At 50.3% G+C, this 19,175-nt stretch overlaps 1 protein-coding gene across 1 annotated transcript in view; it reads right to left on the bottom strand.

The window, feature by feature from the left end:
* Nucleotides 1-643: 643 nt before the first annotated feature.
* The window catches only part of GFOD1 (Gfo/Idh/MocA-like oxidoreductase domain containing 1), a gene marked incomplete at its 5' end in the record, with an annotated part of 106,357 nt that continues 87,825 nt past the window's right edge, over nucleotides 644-19,175 (bottom strand). The window contains one exon of the mRNA XM_079712794.1: nucleotides 644-3,112. Coding sequence (XP_079568920.1) covers nucleotides 2,193-3,112 — 920 coding nt within the window. The 3' untranslated portion in view covers nucleotides 644-2,192. The remainder of the gene's footprint in view (nucleotides 3,113-19,175) is intronic.

Raw genomic sequence — 19,175 nt, 5'->3', positions numbered from 1 at the left:
CTCAGTTTCCACAAAAGCTATTTATCCAGAGGGGAAATTAGGAGAATCTGAACCAAAACAGTCCATGGCATGGCCCTCTGCTCAAATTCTTACTGGGAGACTTCCATTCTACCAAATCTCTAGTTTTGAACTGGTAGCTAGGAAAGCTGGCAGGCTGATTCTGTCAACGGAGCAGGGACCAATCGTACGAGGGAGAGTTTTAGCTCACTAACCTTCCCACATTGTAGTAAGGGACCAGGAAGCAGGGTAATTTTCTAGGGAGGCGATCCCTACCCCTCTGTGCTAGAAAATACCACATTCCCATGGTGTTTGGACACGGCCACGCAGTACCCACGGGCAGCCTGGGATTAATAGTGTATTGGCCCTGGGAGGAAGAAAGAGGGAGCATCTGATCGCATGGTTCATTTTGGGACTTTGCCCACTCAGAGCCTGGGGTTCACTCTCAGCCCCTTAAATTCCCTTCCAGTTCCACTGCGGGGCCATCTGAAAAGATGTCTAAATGTCACTTGTGTGCCAAAGACAACGGCTGGATTTCTGTGACTGTGAACAAACGCTGTGTACATTTACAAGTAACAGTCTCCACAGCCAAGCTTGACAAATGTCCTATGTGGGGTGAAGGATTAAGAAAAGATAACAAGAGGATAATTCCCCATTTTCAAAATGTATTTGACTTGGGCTTTCTTTCAAGACTAGGTCTGAATTTTTAAGAGCGATTTTAGTGACAATGGTGGTAGTGAGCATTTATAAACCCGTGTGTGTGTGTGTGTGTCTGTGTGTGTGTGTCTGTGTGTGTGTCTCTCTGGTTGTCCCCTTCTGGCACTGCCTGCTCCAAGCCTGCAGTTTTCCATCTCCAGTAAAAGCCCTCCCTGTAAGCAGAGGATGACGAGACAAGAGAGACAGGAGACCAAGAGGAAGAAGATGTTTTTTCCTACATTAGCCTTCTTCAGCCTACGGGAACTATACACCTCAGAGGGCTCTCAAACCCCATTTAGAAACACTGAAAATTATGTTGCTTGCTGTCCTTTTGTTTAATACCTATTCAAAAATTTTCATTTTTTGATGCGTGAAAGCAAAGGTCCAAGCTAAGGAAAAGAGCCTTGACTATTTTTTTTTTTTTCTTTTAAAGGGGAGAGGATTATATCTGAGTGGACCTGAAGGCTTCCCTTTTAAAATCTACAAAGCTGGGGAATCTCCTAAGAACCCTTCCCCAGCTTGCTAGGAGAGATGGGTCCAGGGCTCAATTTCCCTCCTGCTGGGAATTGCCACTGCGACCCTGGGGCGCAAGGCTGCCCCCGGTCCTGGAGGATAGCACAGGAGCCTGTGGTCAGACGCACACCTCCTTCCTGCTGTCTCCTCGGCCCCGTGAAAGGACAACCTCGACGCTCCAGTACCGAACCCCTCCTTACAGGCAATTCCCGTCCACCGGAAATGGGCTTTTAATTGCTGGCAAATCCGAAGGGATATTTTCTTCTCTGCCTCGTCTGTTTCAGCGCAGGCTGTGCCCCTGCTCTCTCCTTTTGGCTCAAGGGAACCCGATTCTCTGCTTGCTGTTCCTGGCCCTCCCTTACCCTACCTCAGGCCAGGAAAAGGGCACTGAGCCAGTTAGGAAGACACTCCCTCCCTCTCGGGCTTCCTGGGAGGAAGCCCAATCCATCCAGAAAGCTGTACACTTTGCTACCAAGTACTTTTTCCTTCAGACACTTGAAGTGGCTTCCTGGAATCTGAACTTTCTCTTTAGCCACTGGCGCCCCCCCGCACACACACCTGCAGGCTTGCGCGGGCACGTGAAGATGTGCCGTCTCCCGCCAGCCGAGCTCGCCCCTGGAAACGGGGCTCAGAGCACGCAGGAGCATTTGGCTTGCCAAGGAGGCCAAGGTGTTGGGGGGGATGGATGAGGGGCGGAGGCCGGCAACCCCTCCCGGCCTCTCACAGTAAAGGGCAGCAGAGGCGGCTGACCGCCTCCGTCTCAGCCGACGCCAGCAGGGACGACCTCAGGGACCGCGGGTCACCGCCCCAACAGTCTCGTTCGGGGCCCTTCACCCGGACGGGGCTCAGCCTCCCAGATGCCATTTTCTCACCCTGCCTTTCCACCTCCCCAGCCCTACACTCCTCGAGGCCACCTCTCCCCCAGCCTTTCCCCCTCTCTGGGCCCCAGGCGGGAGCCCTAGGTCGCGCTGGGTCCCCAGTCCGGGCTAACAGTACAGGGACATCCGGCTCCGGCGCATGGCCTCGCTGATCAGGTAGGCGGGGCTCAGCTCGGGCTCCTCCGTCATCACCGCGATGTTCTGCCACTCGCCCGTCTGGCTGGACCGCTTGATGGTGTCCACCACGCACAGGGCGTACAGGCAGTCGTCGAAGGTGGCGGCCATGGTGAGCGGTCGCCCGTCCCACGTGCGCCGGTCGTCCTGGTCCTGGAAGGCCTGGCGCACGGCCTGCATCATCTTGATGGTGCCGCGCAGGTAGGGCGAGGGTATGTCGCTGAAGGCCTTCTCGGGCAGCAGGGAGTTGCTGACGGGCGTGGCGTCCTGCACCAGCAGCTCCTGCGCCGGGGCGCTGTTGCGCTGCCCGTACAGGTCGGTGCCCACCACCAGCAGGCGCCCGGCTGAGCCCACCACGGTCACGTCCTGCTTGAACTCGCCGGGCACGTTGAAGTTGAGGGTCACGGTGCAGCACACGCCGCCCTCCAGCACCATCTGGAAGGTGCAGAAGTCGTCGCTGGTGATCTGGCGGATGCCCTTGATGTGGTCGGTCTGCTTCACGAACGTCTTGAGCAGCCCGTGGACCTTGACGGCCTTCTGGCCGGTGAGGAAGGTGAGCAGGTCGATGATGTAGGTGCCCACCGAGTGCAGGCCGCCGCCGCCCATCAGGTCGTCGCAGCTCCAGTTGTACTTCTTGCCCAGCAGGCTGCCGCCGTGCACCTGCACCTCGCACACCAGCAGCTCGCCCACGTAGCCCTCCTCGATGAGCTGCTTCATGCGCACGAAGGCCGGCAGGAAGCGCAGCACGTTGCCCATGATGCTCATGAGCTTGGGGTAGTAGTGGGCGGCCGACATCATGCGGAAGGCGTCCAGGGGCGTGGCCGTGCGGTCGCAGATGACGTTCTTGCCGATGCCTGCGGGCGGGAGGACAAACAGCACGTCAGGGCGCTGGCGCCGAGCGAGCGACAGGGGGCGCTGTGGCCCCCAAATCGTAATTTAGGGACCGGGAACCAGACCCGACCAGCTACCCTTACTACACTTTTAAAACATCTTATAACACCTTTTACTTATACAAAAATAACATATTCTATACATTTCAGTGTTACTTTAAATATTTAAGTCGAGGGCTTCCCTGGTGGCGCAGTGGTTGAGAGTCCGCCTGCCGATGCAGGGGACACGGGTTCGTGCCCCGGTCCGGGAAGATCCCGCATGCCACGGAGCGGCTGGGCCCGTGAGCCATGGCCGCTGAGCCTACGCGTCCGGAGCCTGTGCTCCGCAACGGGAGAGGCCATAACAGTGAGAGGCCCGCGTAAAGCAAAATAAATAAATAATAATAATAAATATTTAAGTCGAATTACTTTAGTATTAAACCATCACATTGATCTAAATATTAAGATTTATTCTCATACATTTAAATAGTCTATATTTTAGCAATTTTTTTAATGTTTGCCAATATCAAATGCTTCATTTAATATTTTATTTATATGAATCTATAACATTTTATATACAAATATATTTTACTTGTAAAGTTAAAATGTTTAAATACAAAATGTAAGTTCTATTAAAGTGTACAATATCACGTTCTACATATATTTTATTAAAAGTTATCTTACATGTGAAATGTTTTATGTTTTATTTTATTTGTAAAATATAATTTTTATTAAAAATATCATATGTAGAGAAGAGAACAGTGTCTTTATCTGGACAGAACCTCAATACATAAGCTGAAATCACGGCAACGCGAGTCTGATTAAGGATGAGGAAGAATTTCTTAACCATATACTTCAAAAGTCTAAGCTTTTAGCTGTCTCTCCCACAACCAGCAAGCTTATTTACTGCAAGCTTGTTTATTGCTTGCAATAATCAAGCAAGAAAACACCAAGGATTATGTTTTGAGTGTTTTCTTGCTTGTTTATTTTGCATTATGGATTAGAGCTGGCTGTGCTCACAGACGTGTTCGTTTAATGTTTTCCTGTTCCTTACGGGAAGAGCGGATAGTCCTTATGTCTGAGGGATGGGCAGTGACTCGACCCTCACCTGTCTCAAGGCCTGGGAGGGTGGGGACGTTGGTGCCTTTGGCAATGGAGCTGAGGCCAAATAAGAATTAAGCTTATGCGATGACTCTACTGAGTGCCTAAGTTACAGGTAGGTGGAAGCCCTTTAGGAAACTAAGTGGTTCTGGGTCAGGAGAAAACAAAAGATCCAAGGATAAAAGAGTGACAGGGAATAAGAAAAGGATTTATTCCAAGATAAAGCTAAGAGTCAGGGAAGAAAGACAACTCAGTTGAACCTGGAGAAACAGCCAGTTGGAACTCGAAAAAATAAAGTAATCATTTTTTAAAAAGTATACCGATTTGTTAGCAAGCCAGATTGAAGGATGCCAGATTGGGGAGCTTCGGAGTCAAGGCACATGCCTGCCTATGAGTTCTCTGCTGTCCGGTCATGTTCTGCACGTAGACCCTCCTATAGAGAGCTGAACACTCCAGCCACAGACAAGGGACGCACCACAAGGGAGATGGGGCGACGAGACTCGCACCCATCCCAGTTGTCCTGACCGCAGGCACCTGACTTGACAAAATCCATGAACACCCCCAGCAAGCCCAGCTAAGAGGGTCCCGTGGAAGTCCTACAACTGTGGGCGTCTGTCCAGTGGAGATGCCTAGGCAAGGCCACAGGCACGTGGTGCTCTCATTTTCCCATCGGAAGAGCTCGCCAAGCAATAGAAGTGGCCAGAACAGACTGGAGAAAATAAATACAATCGATGGCTGTCAGTTTCCAGGTGCACATCGAATTCCAGCCCCGAGTGAAAGGCCTGGAGCCACGCAACGACCCCATCTCCTGGCCTCCTCCACACTGGCAGAGCTGGGCTGGCTTTCCTGACGACCCTGAATGAACAGTAAGAAGCTTCTTTACCTCTGAGTAACCAGGTGAGGACTGAGGCTCTGGAAGAGGGGTGAGGAAACAGTGATTTGTGTTACCAAAAGTGCCGGGCGCACCTGTGTGACATCGTGTTCTGATAATATGGTCCTATCAGCATCAGGCTCATGTAACATGGGATCACGCCGGCAGGAGACTTCTATGTAAACAGATGGGTAGGTCACTGCAGGTCCAGGTGACAAATGTTGCCAAAATCTGCCTCACACCTGTTGGGTATAGGCTGTGGCCTCTCCTATGCCCTATCTCAGGGTCCACAAACCCAAGACCCCTGATGGCCATCTTCTGAGTACACCCTATTGTCATATTAATGACACATGAAAAAACGAGTTTATCTTGTTTTTTCTATTCTAAGAACTATCAGATAAAACAGTAAAAGAAAGAATAAATTGAGAAAAATAATTCACTCCCCTCCACATACCCAAAGCAATCATCGCATGGGTAATTCTTTGAAGCTCTGTAGATGAAAAGATACTGGTGAAAACTATAGACTCCCTTTCCAGAAGAATGCAGGCCCGCCTCCTCCAAGGTTCTGAGATACAGGCATCTCTTCCTTTGGGCTATTTAAGTATGTTGTGGTCCCACACTTGACAGCAGCTTCCTCAAGGATCAAGGCTGGGCCTTCTGCTTTCTTAAGCCTCCTCTATGCCCACGGCACCTAGAGGCATGCAATGTGTGTGCAGGAAGCCAGAGATCGTTGCTGCCTGACACAACCTCTCTGCCCACAGTCCTCTGCGCTGTCCACACTTTACAGATGGGTCTTGGCAACGTCTTAACACACAACATCTTCCAAAGTCAAAAGAGACTTCTAGGAATCTATCATAAAGAAATCCTCACAAATGTAAGCACAGCTTCTCGCCCAAAGATGCCGTCACTGCGTGATTTATTAAAGCAAAAAGCTAAGAACAATGCAAATGCCCAATAGAAGAATGGGTAAGTAGGCTGTAATACATCCATATAATGGCGTATTGTGCAGCCATTGAAAATGGTGTTTATAAAGACTTTTTAATGGCAAGCAAGATGATTATGAGGTCATGTTAAGTGAAAAGGGCTCTATTCATAGACATCCTATGATCTCAACTCTCTCTTAAAAGGACAAAAGAAAAAAACCTGGAAGGGACTACCTCAAACTGTTTACAGTGGTTAATTGATTAGTAGGATTAAGACTAATTTTTCTTTTCTTCACTACCTTTTTCCAAATTTATGAGTTCTAACTTTTACGGTCAGAAAAACATTTGTTTTTCTTTTTTAGGTCCAAAGGAGACACGAAGACGTAACATGAGGGCAGAAGGGCCCTCCAAAGCCACGGGAGGGCAGGCGGGTTCCAGAACTCACAGACCTGCCCCAGCTCCTGTGCCCAGGGAGCTGACGAAAGCCCCTCTGACCCTGAACTTGTGATGCTTCCAAGGCTCACGTCTTCCTGTTCCAATTCCGCAGGACTTCTTCGTGATTCTGGTGAAGGCTACGGACTCTCTTCAGAAGGTCAATTCACACGTACACATAAAACTTTACCCACATCCCCAGCTTGTGCACGGCCCCCTGGGGTCCTGCAGAACAGGCAACTCCATTGTAAGTTGTAAGATAACTCCTAGAAGCCCATATAACGTATTGTTAAAAATAAGATAATGCTTCCAGCTTCAAAGGAACCCAAAATGCAGAGCTAGCAGACTGCTCACAGATTTATAAAGCAGTTTGTTTTCTCTGTTTTACACAATCTTCCCTCAACGCTACCTCTTGGTAGGGCTTCTGCAAAGCGCTCTCTGGGACCATCCCTCAACCACCAAGATCCTTAGGTTCTCTTGGTCCACTTTTCCCCACCAAAATCTGCCCTTCCAAAATGCCCAGAACCTGAAACTCCAGTGTTCTTAGCAATACCATTCTAATTGTGGACTTTCAGTCATTGGAGAGAGAGAGAGAGAGAGAGAGAGAGAGAGAGAGAGAGAGAGAGAGAGAGAGAGAGTGTGTGTGTGTGTGTGTGTGTGTGTGTGTGTGTGTGTGTTGGTGCATCAGCGTGGCACAGAGCATGCCCCTCACCCCTAAAATCACATGCCGTATAAGGGGAGCTTGTGTTGTCTGCACAGAGGGGTGACACAGCCCACAATCCGGGTGTGTCAGATGCCACTGAATATATGCGGGGATTTTTCCCAAAGAAAGCAGACAGATCCCTGCCTTCCAAATTGCCCCTGTCAGCCTGGGCTTTGGGTCTGGTTCTCCAGAAATATCATAGGTCTTTGGTGTCTTCATGATTTTCATATGTCTTAGCACCATGCCTTTCTTGCCACCTCCAGAGAAAGTGTTAGAATGGGCTCTTCAGAGAAAAACCCTCTCCATTTTGTGCTGGCAAGGAAATAATAAGTAGGGGCATCCTCCCCAAGCCCATGGCTCTGACATTCCTTTGCTATGAAGATAAGTCGATTCTCCCAAGGAGACAGGAACTGAAGAGCTCAGGGAGAAGCAGAGCCCGCCCTCGAAGCAGCCATGGCTGACCCCTAAGAGGAAAATTACCACCCTGGTCTCTGCTCTGCAAACCCTAAGAGGACAGCCTATGCCCTGTCACTCCTGGGTGTACAACTTTGCCAAAAGTACAGCAGTGCCATATCCGCTGCCCTGCGTCCACAGGTCTCTCTCTCTCTCTCTCTCTCTCTCACACACACACACACACTCCCTTTAGGTTGGGGGTTCACATCGTCTTGTGGCAAGACGTGTCTTCCTTCTAAGGCAAGAGATCCAAAACTTTAGCGAAAATCGTGCAGCAGAGAATCAAGCAAAGGGACGTGAAACATACGGACCTGATTTCACTCCAAATGCACAGGCAGTGCGAAATGGACCGGGGGAAAATCCCGAGTGGCCAAGGAAAAGCTGGAGGCTCTGCCAAACCCCAAACATTTCCCAAGCAGCTGGAGCGTGTCAGCAAAGCCCACTGGCTCTCACAGTGATGCCGAAGAACAGCGGGAGCTTTCTTGGTTCTCTGGGTTACGGCGGCCAGTGGTCACCCTGCCGCTCCCTCCGGGGACACCACTGCCCCATGCTCAGCTGGCTCCACCCAGGGGCCTGTGGCTGCACCAGAAATGGCTGTCTTGGGACCTTGCTGCATTTGTCAAGGGGTACAACGGGACTCTGGTGGGTGGCAGAGGACGTGTGAAGACTGGTCTGCGTGTCCTGGGGAGTCTTCCTAACCCACCTCCATGCACACCGTCTGCCCGTTTGCGTGAGGACAAAGAACGTAAGTTGGGTCTTTGGGGAGCCTCTGGGCTGGAACGAACTTACTTTATCAAGACAAGAACCCCTTGTCAGCAAATAAAGTGAGAGCTCTCTGTCCGGAGGATGGTGGGGTTAATGCCTTCTCACCTATGTCACGGAGCTGAAGTTGGGGAGAAAATGAGATCATGGGAAATTTCTGGAAGGTGAAAGTGTCATGTGCAAGGCAGTATGCCTGTTCTTTGTCAGGCGTTTTTACATGAATTCATTTCAGAAGGGAGTTTTACTGCCCTCCTGAGATTCCCTCAGAGGGAGATGGAGAATTTGCTTCCTCCAGAGCCTGCTGAGTGTGTGCTCTCTGAGTCCAAATATCCACGGCCCTCGGAGGACTCAGTGCCACAGGGAAGGAGTTTCCAACCAACAGACCCCAAAGTCGCTTTCAGGCAGCTGTGCCCCTCATGCCCTCCAAGCTCAGGGTCTCCAAGCTGTGGCTGAGAACCCACCCATCTCTCTTTCCAGAGACTGGAGCTTTTATGAGGGCTGATACTCCATCCCACAGACCCCAGGAGCAGGACAAGGGGCTTCCCACTGACACCTCCGGGGAAAGACACATGCCCTCTGCTGTCCCAAAAAGCTGCTGTCCTCTCCTGCCCTTGATCAGGTAGGTGGTACCTGGAAATATGGATGCTACCCAGCCACCCAGAGTCATTCCTTAGCAAAATCAGCCTGGAACTTCAAAGCATCCCTCCTGCCAGCACAATCCAATTACACACTCCCTCATCTAATCGACAGTGGCGATCTATGAGGCCGATGCTACTTTCCCACCAGTTCTTCCCGATGATTCCACTTGTGTTGACAGCCCCTTATCTTCTGAAAGCCAAAACGGATGCTGGTCCTGGAGGCTGGCTTGCGCTGTCCCGGCAGGTTGGCCGAGCCCCACAAGAAGTCCCATCAGATACAGCTTCCTAGTTCCGCTCCCCCCCCAACCCCATTCACCCAAGGCAGAGAGGGCTTTCCCTGCATTTCAAGCAGGGAACTCATTATCTTCCTTTATATTCCATTCCTGCAACATTTCTGTGCTAGGCACTGGAACCCAAAAAATGAGTAAGAAAGATGAAAAGGAGCTCACAGTTTAGTAGAAGAAACCAACTGGGAAATGAGTGATTATGGGATCTAATAGATATAGGATCTAATAGAAGGATAAACAATGAGAGCACAAAGGAGGGGCTGCCCAACTGACTTGGGCGTGGTAGGGAGCTCTGCTGAAGAGGTGACATTTGGGCAGGGTTCTGAAGCACGTGTAAGAGTTCACCTCTTCCTTCAGAAGCTTTGGGTCCCATTTAGAAAATGATCTAAAACAAGGGTGTTTTAAAAAAATTCCTTTATTTGAAATGCAATTTGAATTTAAAAAGATTTGCACTGTTCAAAAAATAAAATAAAATAAAACAAGGGTGTTTAACCTGGGTCTGAGAAACCACTAAAATTGGACTATTTAAAAAAAATTGTGTGAAACCCGATGTTCATTTTCTGAGGAAGAAGATCATTAGAGTCTTAAAAGTGTCTCTCATTCAAAGGAAATCAAGCAAAACTACAGTTGAGAGTGAAGAAAAAAACATGTTAAAGGCCAAGATAGATAGATCTCTGGTTTCAACAGAACTAAGTATCTGAACAGACAGGGCTGTTTGTCATCGTTCCTTCTCTGCTCCCGGAGACGTGGGACATGTGGTCAGTTTCAGCCCCTCACTGTAACACTCCACTCAGTCCAGCTCAGTCCCTTCCTTCCTTTCTTCCCATCCCACCCCTGTTAGCTCCTTCCCCTGCTCCCTGCCCCCCTGGCCCCAACACACACACACACACACACACGTTTTCTTTCAGCTGAGAAAAGCATCAGCAGAAATGACCTGTCTCAACCCTGCTCTCTGCCCTCTGGCCCGTCTTCCATATACGATGGGAGGAGAGCCCCTTTGGAGAGATTAAATCCCTCATCTTCAATCTCCATGACAGTTCCTGACAAACAACTTCGTGACTCACAGCCCTCATCTGATGTGTTCACTATAATCCTGACATAATTTAAAATAGCAATCAACACCACTCACGGAGCACCAACTCTGTGCCAGAAGAGGCTGCATATTTTACATTCCCTTCCATTTTTGTGTGTGTACACAACCCCACAAGGCAGGTATTAACCCTGTCCCCATCTCACAGACACGGAAACCGAGCCTCTGAGAGGGGAAGCTATTTGCCCATGGCGCCACAAAACTCAGTGGCCAGGACAGCTGGGATTTGAACTCAGACACATGCTCCCGTTCTGGCCAGCCCCACGTGTCAATGCACACATGTGCAATGCCCACGGCACCACAGGAGGGCTCCCAGGAGGTGGTGTAATGGGCTGGGGTGAGCACCAGAAACTGGGCCAGTGGTGGGCAGGTGTGCCCAACGCTCAGCTGAATGACCGCCCGCAGTCCCACAGCAACTTCTAATTTCAAACCTGAGATGGAAATGGGTCAGCGTGACCCATATTCAGCTCCTTTTGTCAAGGATGCCCTCTGTGGGCTCTGAAAGAGAGGGGACAGCCGAACAAAGGAAGTCAGCACGGCTAACATGAACAGGACTTGATCTTGAACTGATTGAGATGTTCAAGTGCTTTTCTGTATACAACCGTCCCTTAAAGGCCAGTCCCCATCCCACCAACCCTTTTTATGGACTTTCCTCCACTACTTGCGCCTGTCATCAGAGCCCTCCTTTTGCACAGGAATCCCTGTCGGTAGCTAGATTTTCTCAGATGGTTTCATGTATAGTAGTATCATCTAATCATTGAGCCTGTAACACCCATAACAGGGACGGCACTCCTGAAACACTTTTCATTTGCGGTTTCCTTATCGGTCGATCGCACACATCTCCACCGCTATGGCTCATACAGGTTGAGGTTGAGGATATAATGTTGGGAAGTTTCTAACCAGCTCCTCCCAGCCTAGGCATCCCCAGGAGAGAAAAGAAAAGCTCGCCACGTCTAGCCCAGGGAAACCAAGAGGAGAGGTTTAGAAACAGCAGTGGGTATGTGGCAGCCAGCTTCCCAACCTCCGTGCCTAGAGGTGGCCCATACAGAGCCAAGTGTTGAGAGGGGCAGGGAGGTGGTGGGAGGGCCCCTTGGAGGACAGAGGTCTGGGGCTGGATGCAGTGGCTGCAATGATCAGGACTGGGGACAGAGGAAAATGGCCAGGACCATCAGTCCCTCTTTGTTGGTCCCAAATAGCCAAATGACACCTACCACACCTCAGTGGTCTTTATTCTGGGGAGTGGCCTGCACTACCACCGCACACCTGGACAAGCCAGAGTCAGAGGCACCACCTGGATCCAGGGAACACAGCCAGTCACGCAAGCCTCACTTTCCCCATAGAAGCCACCACCTTCTGCAGCAGAGGTGGGCAAAGGGTAGAGTACTGAACAACTGGGCCACCAGACTCATCAAAAAGAGGCCGAGCTGCTTAAAAGAAAATGTAAGCGATTGCGTTGGTGAGATGACCAGATTGCACTATGACTCCATTTCCTACCTACCCCCTAAAGATGGAGCTTAGAATGGGGATCAGGATGGCTACAGAGAAATAAAGAAATCTGTACTTCCTCTTCCTATTTAGAGTGGGAATTCTCATCACACATCCCAAAGGGTGGGAGACTTGTGGTAGCTCCCAAAGGCTCCCCGGAGTCCCCGACAAAACCTCAGTCCCTGTCAAACGCAAGTTAACACGCTTCAGAGCAGCACTGTCCTCACTGTACACATAATATGAATGCAAGACAAGACTTAAAACTAGGCAACTTCTCAAAAAAAAAAAAAGTAGGAAACTCTTTTCATTCAAGAGGGGTTATGCTTTAGTGAAGGGATCATAAGTATATTCACCGAGCAGGTGTTTTGTGGGTTTTTTTTGATCACTATATTTCACACAGTCCAGCCTCTTTTAAAAAAGACAGAGATCCAGAAGTATTGGGTTTCTTCCTCCAGAGCCTCCCGCACAACAGCAGTCAGCTGGAGCTGAATAGTGGCCTCTGTAGACCACAGCCCCTACCAATCCCTATTGCTTGCCTATATCGGTTTTCTACTGCTACCCTAACAAACCACCATGAATGTGGCAGCTTAACACAACACCCATTACCTTCCACTTTTCTAGATCAGAAATCCAGGTGGGCACAGCTGGATCTCTGCTCAGGCTTCCACAAGGCTCCCGCCGAAAAGAATGTGCTTCCCAGCTCATAAGGTTGTCTGCAGAATTCAGTTCCTTAGGGCTGCAGGCCTGAGGTGCCCTGCTGCTTTCCTTGCTGGCTGTGCAGCCTCTAGAAGCACTTGCATCCCTCAGGAGTGGCACCATCTTTGGGACAGTATCAGCATCGTGCGCAAGGCAGTCCTTCCCACGCTTGGAATCTCCCTGACTTCCCCCTTGGCCAGCAGCTGGAGAGAACTCTGTCCTTAAAGGGCGCCTGTGATTAGATTAGGTCCACCCGGATCATCTCCCTTTGGCCATACAACTAATCACAGGAGTGACAGCAGGGGGCGAAGGTCATCTTAAAATTACTCCAGCCCAGTCCCTTCATTTGCCTGTGAGCCCTAGAAAGCTCTGCCAAGAGGAAGATTCTTGAGTATTCTCCCAAGTAAAGCACTTCAGACACGTGTCAACATTCCTTCCAGACCTCCCTTTGCTTCTATGTTCTTGCAGTTTGTTTTTTTTTTTAAGATGTTGGGGGTAGGAGTTTATTAATTAATTTATTTACTTTTGCTGTGTTGGGTCTTCATTTCTGTGTGAGGGCTTTCTCTAGTTGTGGCAAGTGGGGGCCACTCTTCATCGTGGTGCGCGGGCCTCTCACCATCGCGGCCTCTCTTGTTGTGGAGCACAGGCTCCAGACACGCAGGCTCAGTAGTTGTGGCTCACGGGCCTAGTTGCTCCGTGGCATGTGGGATCCTCCCAGACCAGGGCTCGAACCCATGTCCCCTGCCTTAGCAGGCAGACTCTCAACCACTGCGCCACCAGGGAAGCCCTCTTGCAGTAGTTTTTACTCCATCAAGCAGGACTCGGTGAGGTACTCTAGGCTTTTTCAAACCTATTCTTAGTCTCCTCATTACCATGGAGATTGTGTCCTCAATTCGGGGCTCCCTGTAGGCGGTGGTAATAGGAACAGGGCCAGGAAGGTGGCAGACTTGGCCTCTGGGCGCTAGAATGAACACAAGGAAGGGAAGGGGAGCTGAGATGGTTATGAACCCACCAGGTGCCCAGGCTTCCCGTTGGCTCAGTTAAGCATCATACAGGCATCGTTATCCCCGTTTGTCTAGAAGAGCGAATGGAGGCCGACAGAGACCACGACTGCCCAAGATCATAGACATACACAGGTCCAGCTGCAAATTCACTTCTGTGATCCCAAAGCTCTCTGTTTTCCATCTTCCGTGTAGGGAATTGCTACCAGTGGGAGGGTGGGAGTAGCATTAGGTGACTGAGCCTCAGAGCACCAGGCGGGTTAATAAAAGAAGCCCAAACCCTTTGGGCCCCGCTGGACCCCAGCACTGAGCTGAGAAGTGATTCAGGAAGGTGATGGAGGGAAGGCGGAGGCCGGCTACTGCTTGGAGGGGGAAGAGCTGAAAACCAAGAAGGGCTGGAGGCTCCACATGGGAGCTGTCCAGCTGTCCACTGCTGTCCCTGACAGGTCGATGTCGTTGCTTTACACCTGTGGCAGTGAACTGGCCAGAGCAACTGGAAGAATTTTATCAGGAAGGAGAGTGGCCGCGGAAACACGGTGGTGACTGCGTTCCCACATTGAATAAAGGAAGCCCTTAAGGGGCCGGCCTCCTGCACGCAGGCACCTGCTACCTTGGCAGAAGGAACTAGGTAGCAATGGCCTTGCCTCATACTTCACCCCTAAGAAACAGTGTGGCAGCAGGAAAACGACAGCGGGGCCACACTCCTATCCCACCATGATCCTTGGGGGAATAAGTACCTCGGTGTGGCCAGAAACCTGCCTAGGAAAGGAAAGCGGCCTGATGCTCTAAGCTTCCTCATGTAGAAACAAGGGACCTTGCCCCCAGCCAGAAGCAAAGGGAACAGAAGTACAGTGTTTCTGCTGATGTGACCAGACAACAGTAGCAAACCCTTCCCACAGCCAGGAGGCAAACTGGATCCAGGGCTGTGGATTATCAGGTCGGGATGATCATTAACAAACCACTTCCCAAAGCACCTTCACCTACAGCATCTCCACGTGTTAGACCAAATCTGTGACGAGGGGAGGGGAGGGGAGGGAGCGGTGGGAAGGTGGTGATGATTAGAAACAGAGAAGTAACCTAGAATTAACTAGGTGTTTGTGTATGTCTGGGCAGGGGGTGCTGGAGATTTGTAATGTTCAGGGGCTGCCCAGCACCCGCATCTCCCTGCTCCATGTGGGAATTTCCCGTGTGGGCATCTTGGTGGGAAGCAGAGCTTCTTCCCATTATGGAAGCCAAGCCAGGGGTTGCTTTCCCAGCAGCCTTTGCAGTGAAGGCACACCTGGGTTTGGCCAACCAGGGACACTGCCTGGGCCTGGAACCCGAGAAAGCAGAAAGGTGGTGAGTCCAGGCTGGCAGTGGGGATAGCGACATCGGTCTCCAAGGGCTGCGGTGGCAGTGATGCCAATGATGACACCTGCAGCCCAGGGCCAGCATCATTGCAAGCACAGGGTCCCCGTCCACATTGGTTGGGTTTCTCTGTGTGATCTGGACCGATTCCAGCTGCCAAGCCTTTCTTTGTTCTTCTTGTTTTCCAAGCCTGCTTCCCCAGGCGGCTGAACATTTCTGTGACGAATTAATGTCCTTTCAAAAAATTCCATTCTGCTAAAATCGGCCAGGCAATTTCTGTTGTTGGCAGTTAAAATGCTTCTCTAGTACAACAGGTTTACAAGCTTTCTGGACCCCTTTCTGAAAAGATTGATTTGGGCACAGAGGAACCACTGAGGGCCTATAAATAAAGCAGCCCAATATCCGGCGTGATTTATTGGAAAGGGAAGTGGAATGGGGGTCGGGGGGACGTGGATTGAAGTTCTGATTCTGGCATTTGGAACTGTGTGACCCAAGCCATTTGATGTTGAGGGAGCTCAGTTCCGTTATTATAAAATTGGAAGAATAATGGCTTCTTCAAAAGGCTGCCTTGAGGATGAAATGACAACGGGTAACTGTCCTGACACATGAAAAGTGCTCATGAATGTCTGCTGGATTCAATAACACATCCAAATAAAAACAGCTCATGTCAGCTCTGAGAGAGACAAAAATTCAAAAGAGATCAGGGGCAGGGAGGTAAGTGCATCACAGCAAGGGGTGGGTGTGCTGGTGTGTGGTTTTGGCAGTGGTTAAGGTACCAAGGCTTGAAATCGAAATGGGTTCTAAGTCTGGCTTTGCCCCTGATGCGATGTGCAAAAGCCATCTGTGAAATGGGGCTGATACCTGGCCCTGCCAGCTTGATAGGACTGCTGAGAATATGAAGTGAATAGTTTTTAGGAAAGTCTGCTGGAAGGAATAAGCCTATTGCAAGAATGAAGTTACTGCTGAGATGCAGTAGCAAAAAAGTCCCCCGAAAAAACAAATCTGCTGCAGCGTGCTCTGCCTGGAATCCCCGGGCTGGATGCTAGATGCACCGGCGGGGGTGCTGAGTCACTGGACATGGGGCACACCCCGGCAGGGACTTCCGTTGGCATCACTGGCTATGTGGGGTGGCCCAGGAGGCGAGGCTGGGCAGGTGGAAGGGCAAAGGCAGCAGGAGACGTTTGGCTGAGCACCTGATCAGCTGTTCCTGTAAATAACTGAAGCTCAGCTAGTGACCGAGGCTGCAGATTGGAATCCCTTTTCTGAGAACCACCCCTCACCCTTGGCTGCAGCTGATATCTGCACGGATCTGTGCTACCGCCATCACCAGGACGAGGGCCCTGTCCACAGAACTCAGAACCTCAGAAATGGACAAGACTCGGGGAGGGTGGGGTTGGCAGGGGGACGTTACAAAGCCCCTAACTGAACACAGAGATCCGTCCTCTGGAGCAGTGGCACAGAAGCCAGCTACCTCCTCCCTCCACCAACCTTTTCTCTTAAAGAGACAGTGTGCAGTTTTTCATCTCTGGACCAGATGACAATCCCCTGCACTGAGCAGATGAAGATTCAGCAAATTTAGCCAACCGTGGCTGAAAGGCCCAGGTGCTGGCTAGGGTGAGTCTTCGAGCTTTGGTGGTTTTGTTGCTGTTGTTTTGTTTGGGCAACAATTTGCAAACAATGCAGGTTCTTTGTAAAGGCAAAAACCTAGCTGGCAGGAACTCCCAGAAAACTGGGCGTACCTGGGTCTGTGTTTGCCTGAGCAATGCTAGCTGCAAGCCTGAAAAGCGAGAAAGCTCGTGGGCTGCCTGGTGATGTCAGGGGGAAGCAGCCCCATTGTGCAGATGAGGAGACGGGCTGAGTCAAGTCTTAATGGCTTTCTCTTCCACACAGCACTACTGTGAGGCCCCGAAGGAGGCGGGATACAGGCATACAGGTGATAACAGCTCTTTATACATCCGGAGGATGCTCCCGCACGGCAGGGGCTCTCTCTGACTCCCAGAGGAGGGCTCTACATGGGCACAGCGCTGGAAGAAGCCTGGCCTGGGGCTCGTGAACACGCGGTCACACATCAGACTTGCACAGAACTGTGGGGAGATGTCCAGATATCTTAGACACAGCAGAGCCCTAAAGGTGTGCCAGAAACAGAGAACAAGGACAGAGGCCCAGGCTTGGTTTGCTCTGTTCCACAGTGGAGCGGGTGTCTTAAGGGCCCTGGAGGGCAGGCAGATGTGGCTTGTCCCCGTCCCTCCTCCACGACAGCCCTCACCCACCCACCTCTCATGAACCCCTCCTCCTGGGAAAAGTGTGTCAGGCTCAACCGCAGAAAGTCTGAATGTCCACCCCAGGAGGAAGGGTTATGGAAACAACTACCATGTGGTGACTGATGAGTGCACTAGGTACAAAGCACCGGGCAAAGCGCAGCTGCGCTCATCAGATCCTCCCAACACCCTGGAGAGTCACTGCCATCCCCATTTCACGAACCACGAAGCCAAACCCTAGAGAGTCAATGCCCAAATTCACATCCTAGTAAGTGGCAGAGCCAGGATTCAAACCCACATATTCTGGTTCCCTCTGCATACCCGTGACTCACCTTGAAAAGTACATTGCGATTCTAAATACAACTTGACAGGCAGTAAAACGTGGCTGCCGAGGAACCCAGCTGTAATCATGGATTTTCATGTAATTCTTCGCTCATCGCACAAACACTTAGTAAGTGCCTCCCGGAGAAGCAGTGGGAGGGGGGTGCCCAGCCTCTACCTGGTCTTGTATTTTCCACTACTAGTTTCTGTGCTTTAGAACCACAGTTCCCAGCCTGAACGTCTCGGCACGCAAGGCATCCAGGGACCCCATACCGAACTCACAGGGGCACTGCAGTGTATTTTTAATTTTTGAGGAAAACATAGTGGTACTCGACGTCTATCGGATGCCGCGGGAGATACTCGCTCTACAAAGTTCACAGTTTCAATACCGACTGGCACGACATTCCTTTCGATAACACGCCATCTCTGTGAATCTCGGTTTTCAGCAGTTGCTGTGATGAAAAGCAAATAAACTAATCAAGGCAGGACGGGAAATGAGGGTGGTGTGTTCTATCTGATTCTGTGGTTTGAGAAGCCGTGCGGTGCCCAATGGGCACACATATCCCAGTGTAACTCATTCTGATCATTTAAGAATACAATACAAATATTTTTATTCCTTCAATTTATGTGTTATTTTTTCAAGTATCTGTTATGTTGTTGAGACAAACTATATATGTCTATTGGATACTACTTGGATCTTATTATTTGGACTTACTAAATGGAATTGCCAGGTCTTTCCTTTGGCCTAGGAGCACCATGAAAAAATTACTGAGACATTAAGAGCACCATGAATGAAGAATGTTTGGGAACCTTTGTTCTAGAACATTCTATGTACTCTCTCCCCTAACCCATGATTAGAAGTTCTTTAAAGGCAGGAGCCATCTTATACTGGTCAATACTTTGGTTTCCCCTTGGCATAGTTCTTGGCTTGCTATAGATACTTTTTAGTACCTGTTCACAATTTACAATAGAAGTCTGAACCTGGCCTGCAGAAGCCCTTAAAGATCCACAGAGGTCCAGCAAGGTGTGAGTGATACACGGGCTACTGATACTCCAAGCTCACAGGTCCCACCAGCTAGGGGGCAGAGATGTGTAGGGCACCTTCCTGACCTTAGAGAATAAATAAAATTTTCTGAGCTTTCTGATGCAAAGTAACACAATCAACTGCCTCTTAAGGGTTTTAAGGACACATGGAGATATAAACTTTAGGTATACATCACTTTAAACTTCTGAGATTCTGTTTCATTTAAGCTGAATCTGTGATCATGTCAATGATCTAGATTATTTTTTCTAGTCTCGAAAGGCAAACCCACACCTCTGGGAAGACGGGCCCCTCAGCACAGAGGGGAGGGTCAGAGGCGGTGGGCAGCAGCAGAGTTCAAGTCCAGCCCTTGGGTATCTCCCAGCTGGAACTCTCCAGCAGGAGTTGCAGGGCTGCTTCTGTATCTGCTGACCAAGAGAGCACAGAGTAAACTGGTCGCTTAGCAACAGCAGCAGCCACTTCCCTGGTTGGGGTGGGGGGAGAGCAGAGGAGGTATAGGTCCACAGGGAGGCTGACGTTCTCATCTCAGGCCTGTGTCAGCATCTCCAGACACGACTGGCAGGAGAGGACCCCCCCAGGCACCTGCTCCCACAGGGCTCTGGTCCCAACCAACGAGAGATGACATCAGCAAGCTAAAA

Source organism: Hyperoodon ampullatus, assembly GCF_949752795.1.
Source record: "Hyperoodon ampullatus genome assembly, chromosome: 10".
In the NCBI taxonomy this organism is placed as follows: Eukaryota; Metazoa; Chordata; class Mammalia; order Artiodactyla; family Ziphiidae; genus Hyperoodon; species Hyperoodon ampullatus.
This window is presented reverse-complemented; position numbering and strand designations above follow the sequence as displayed.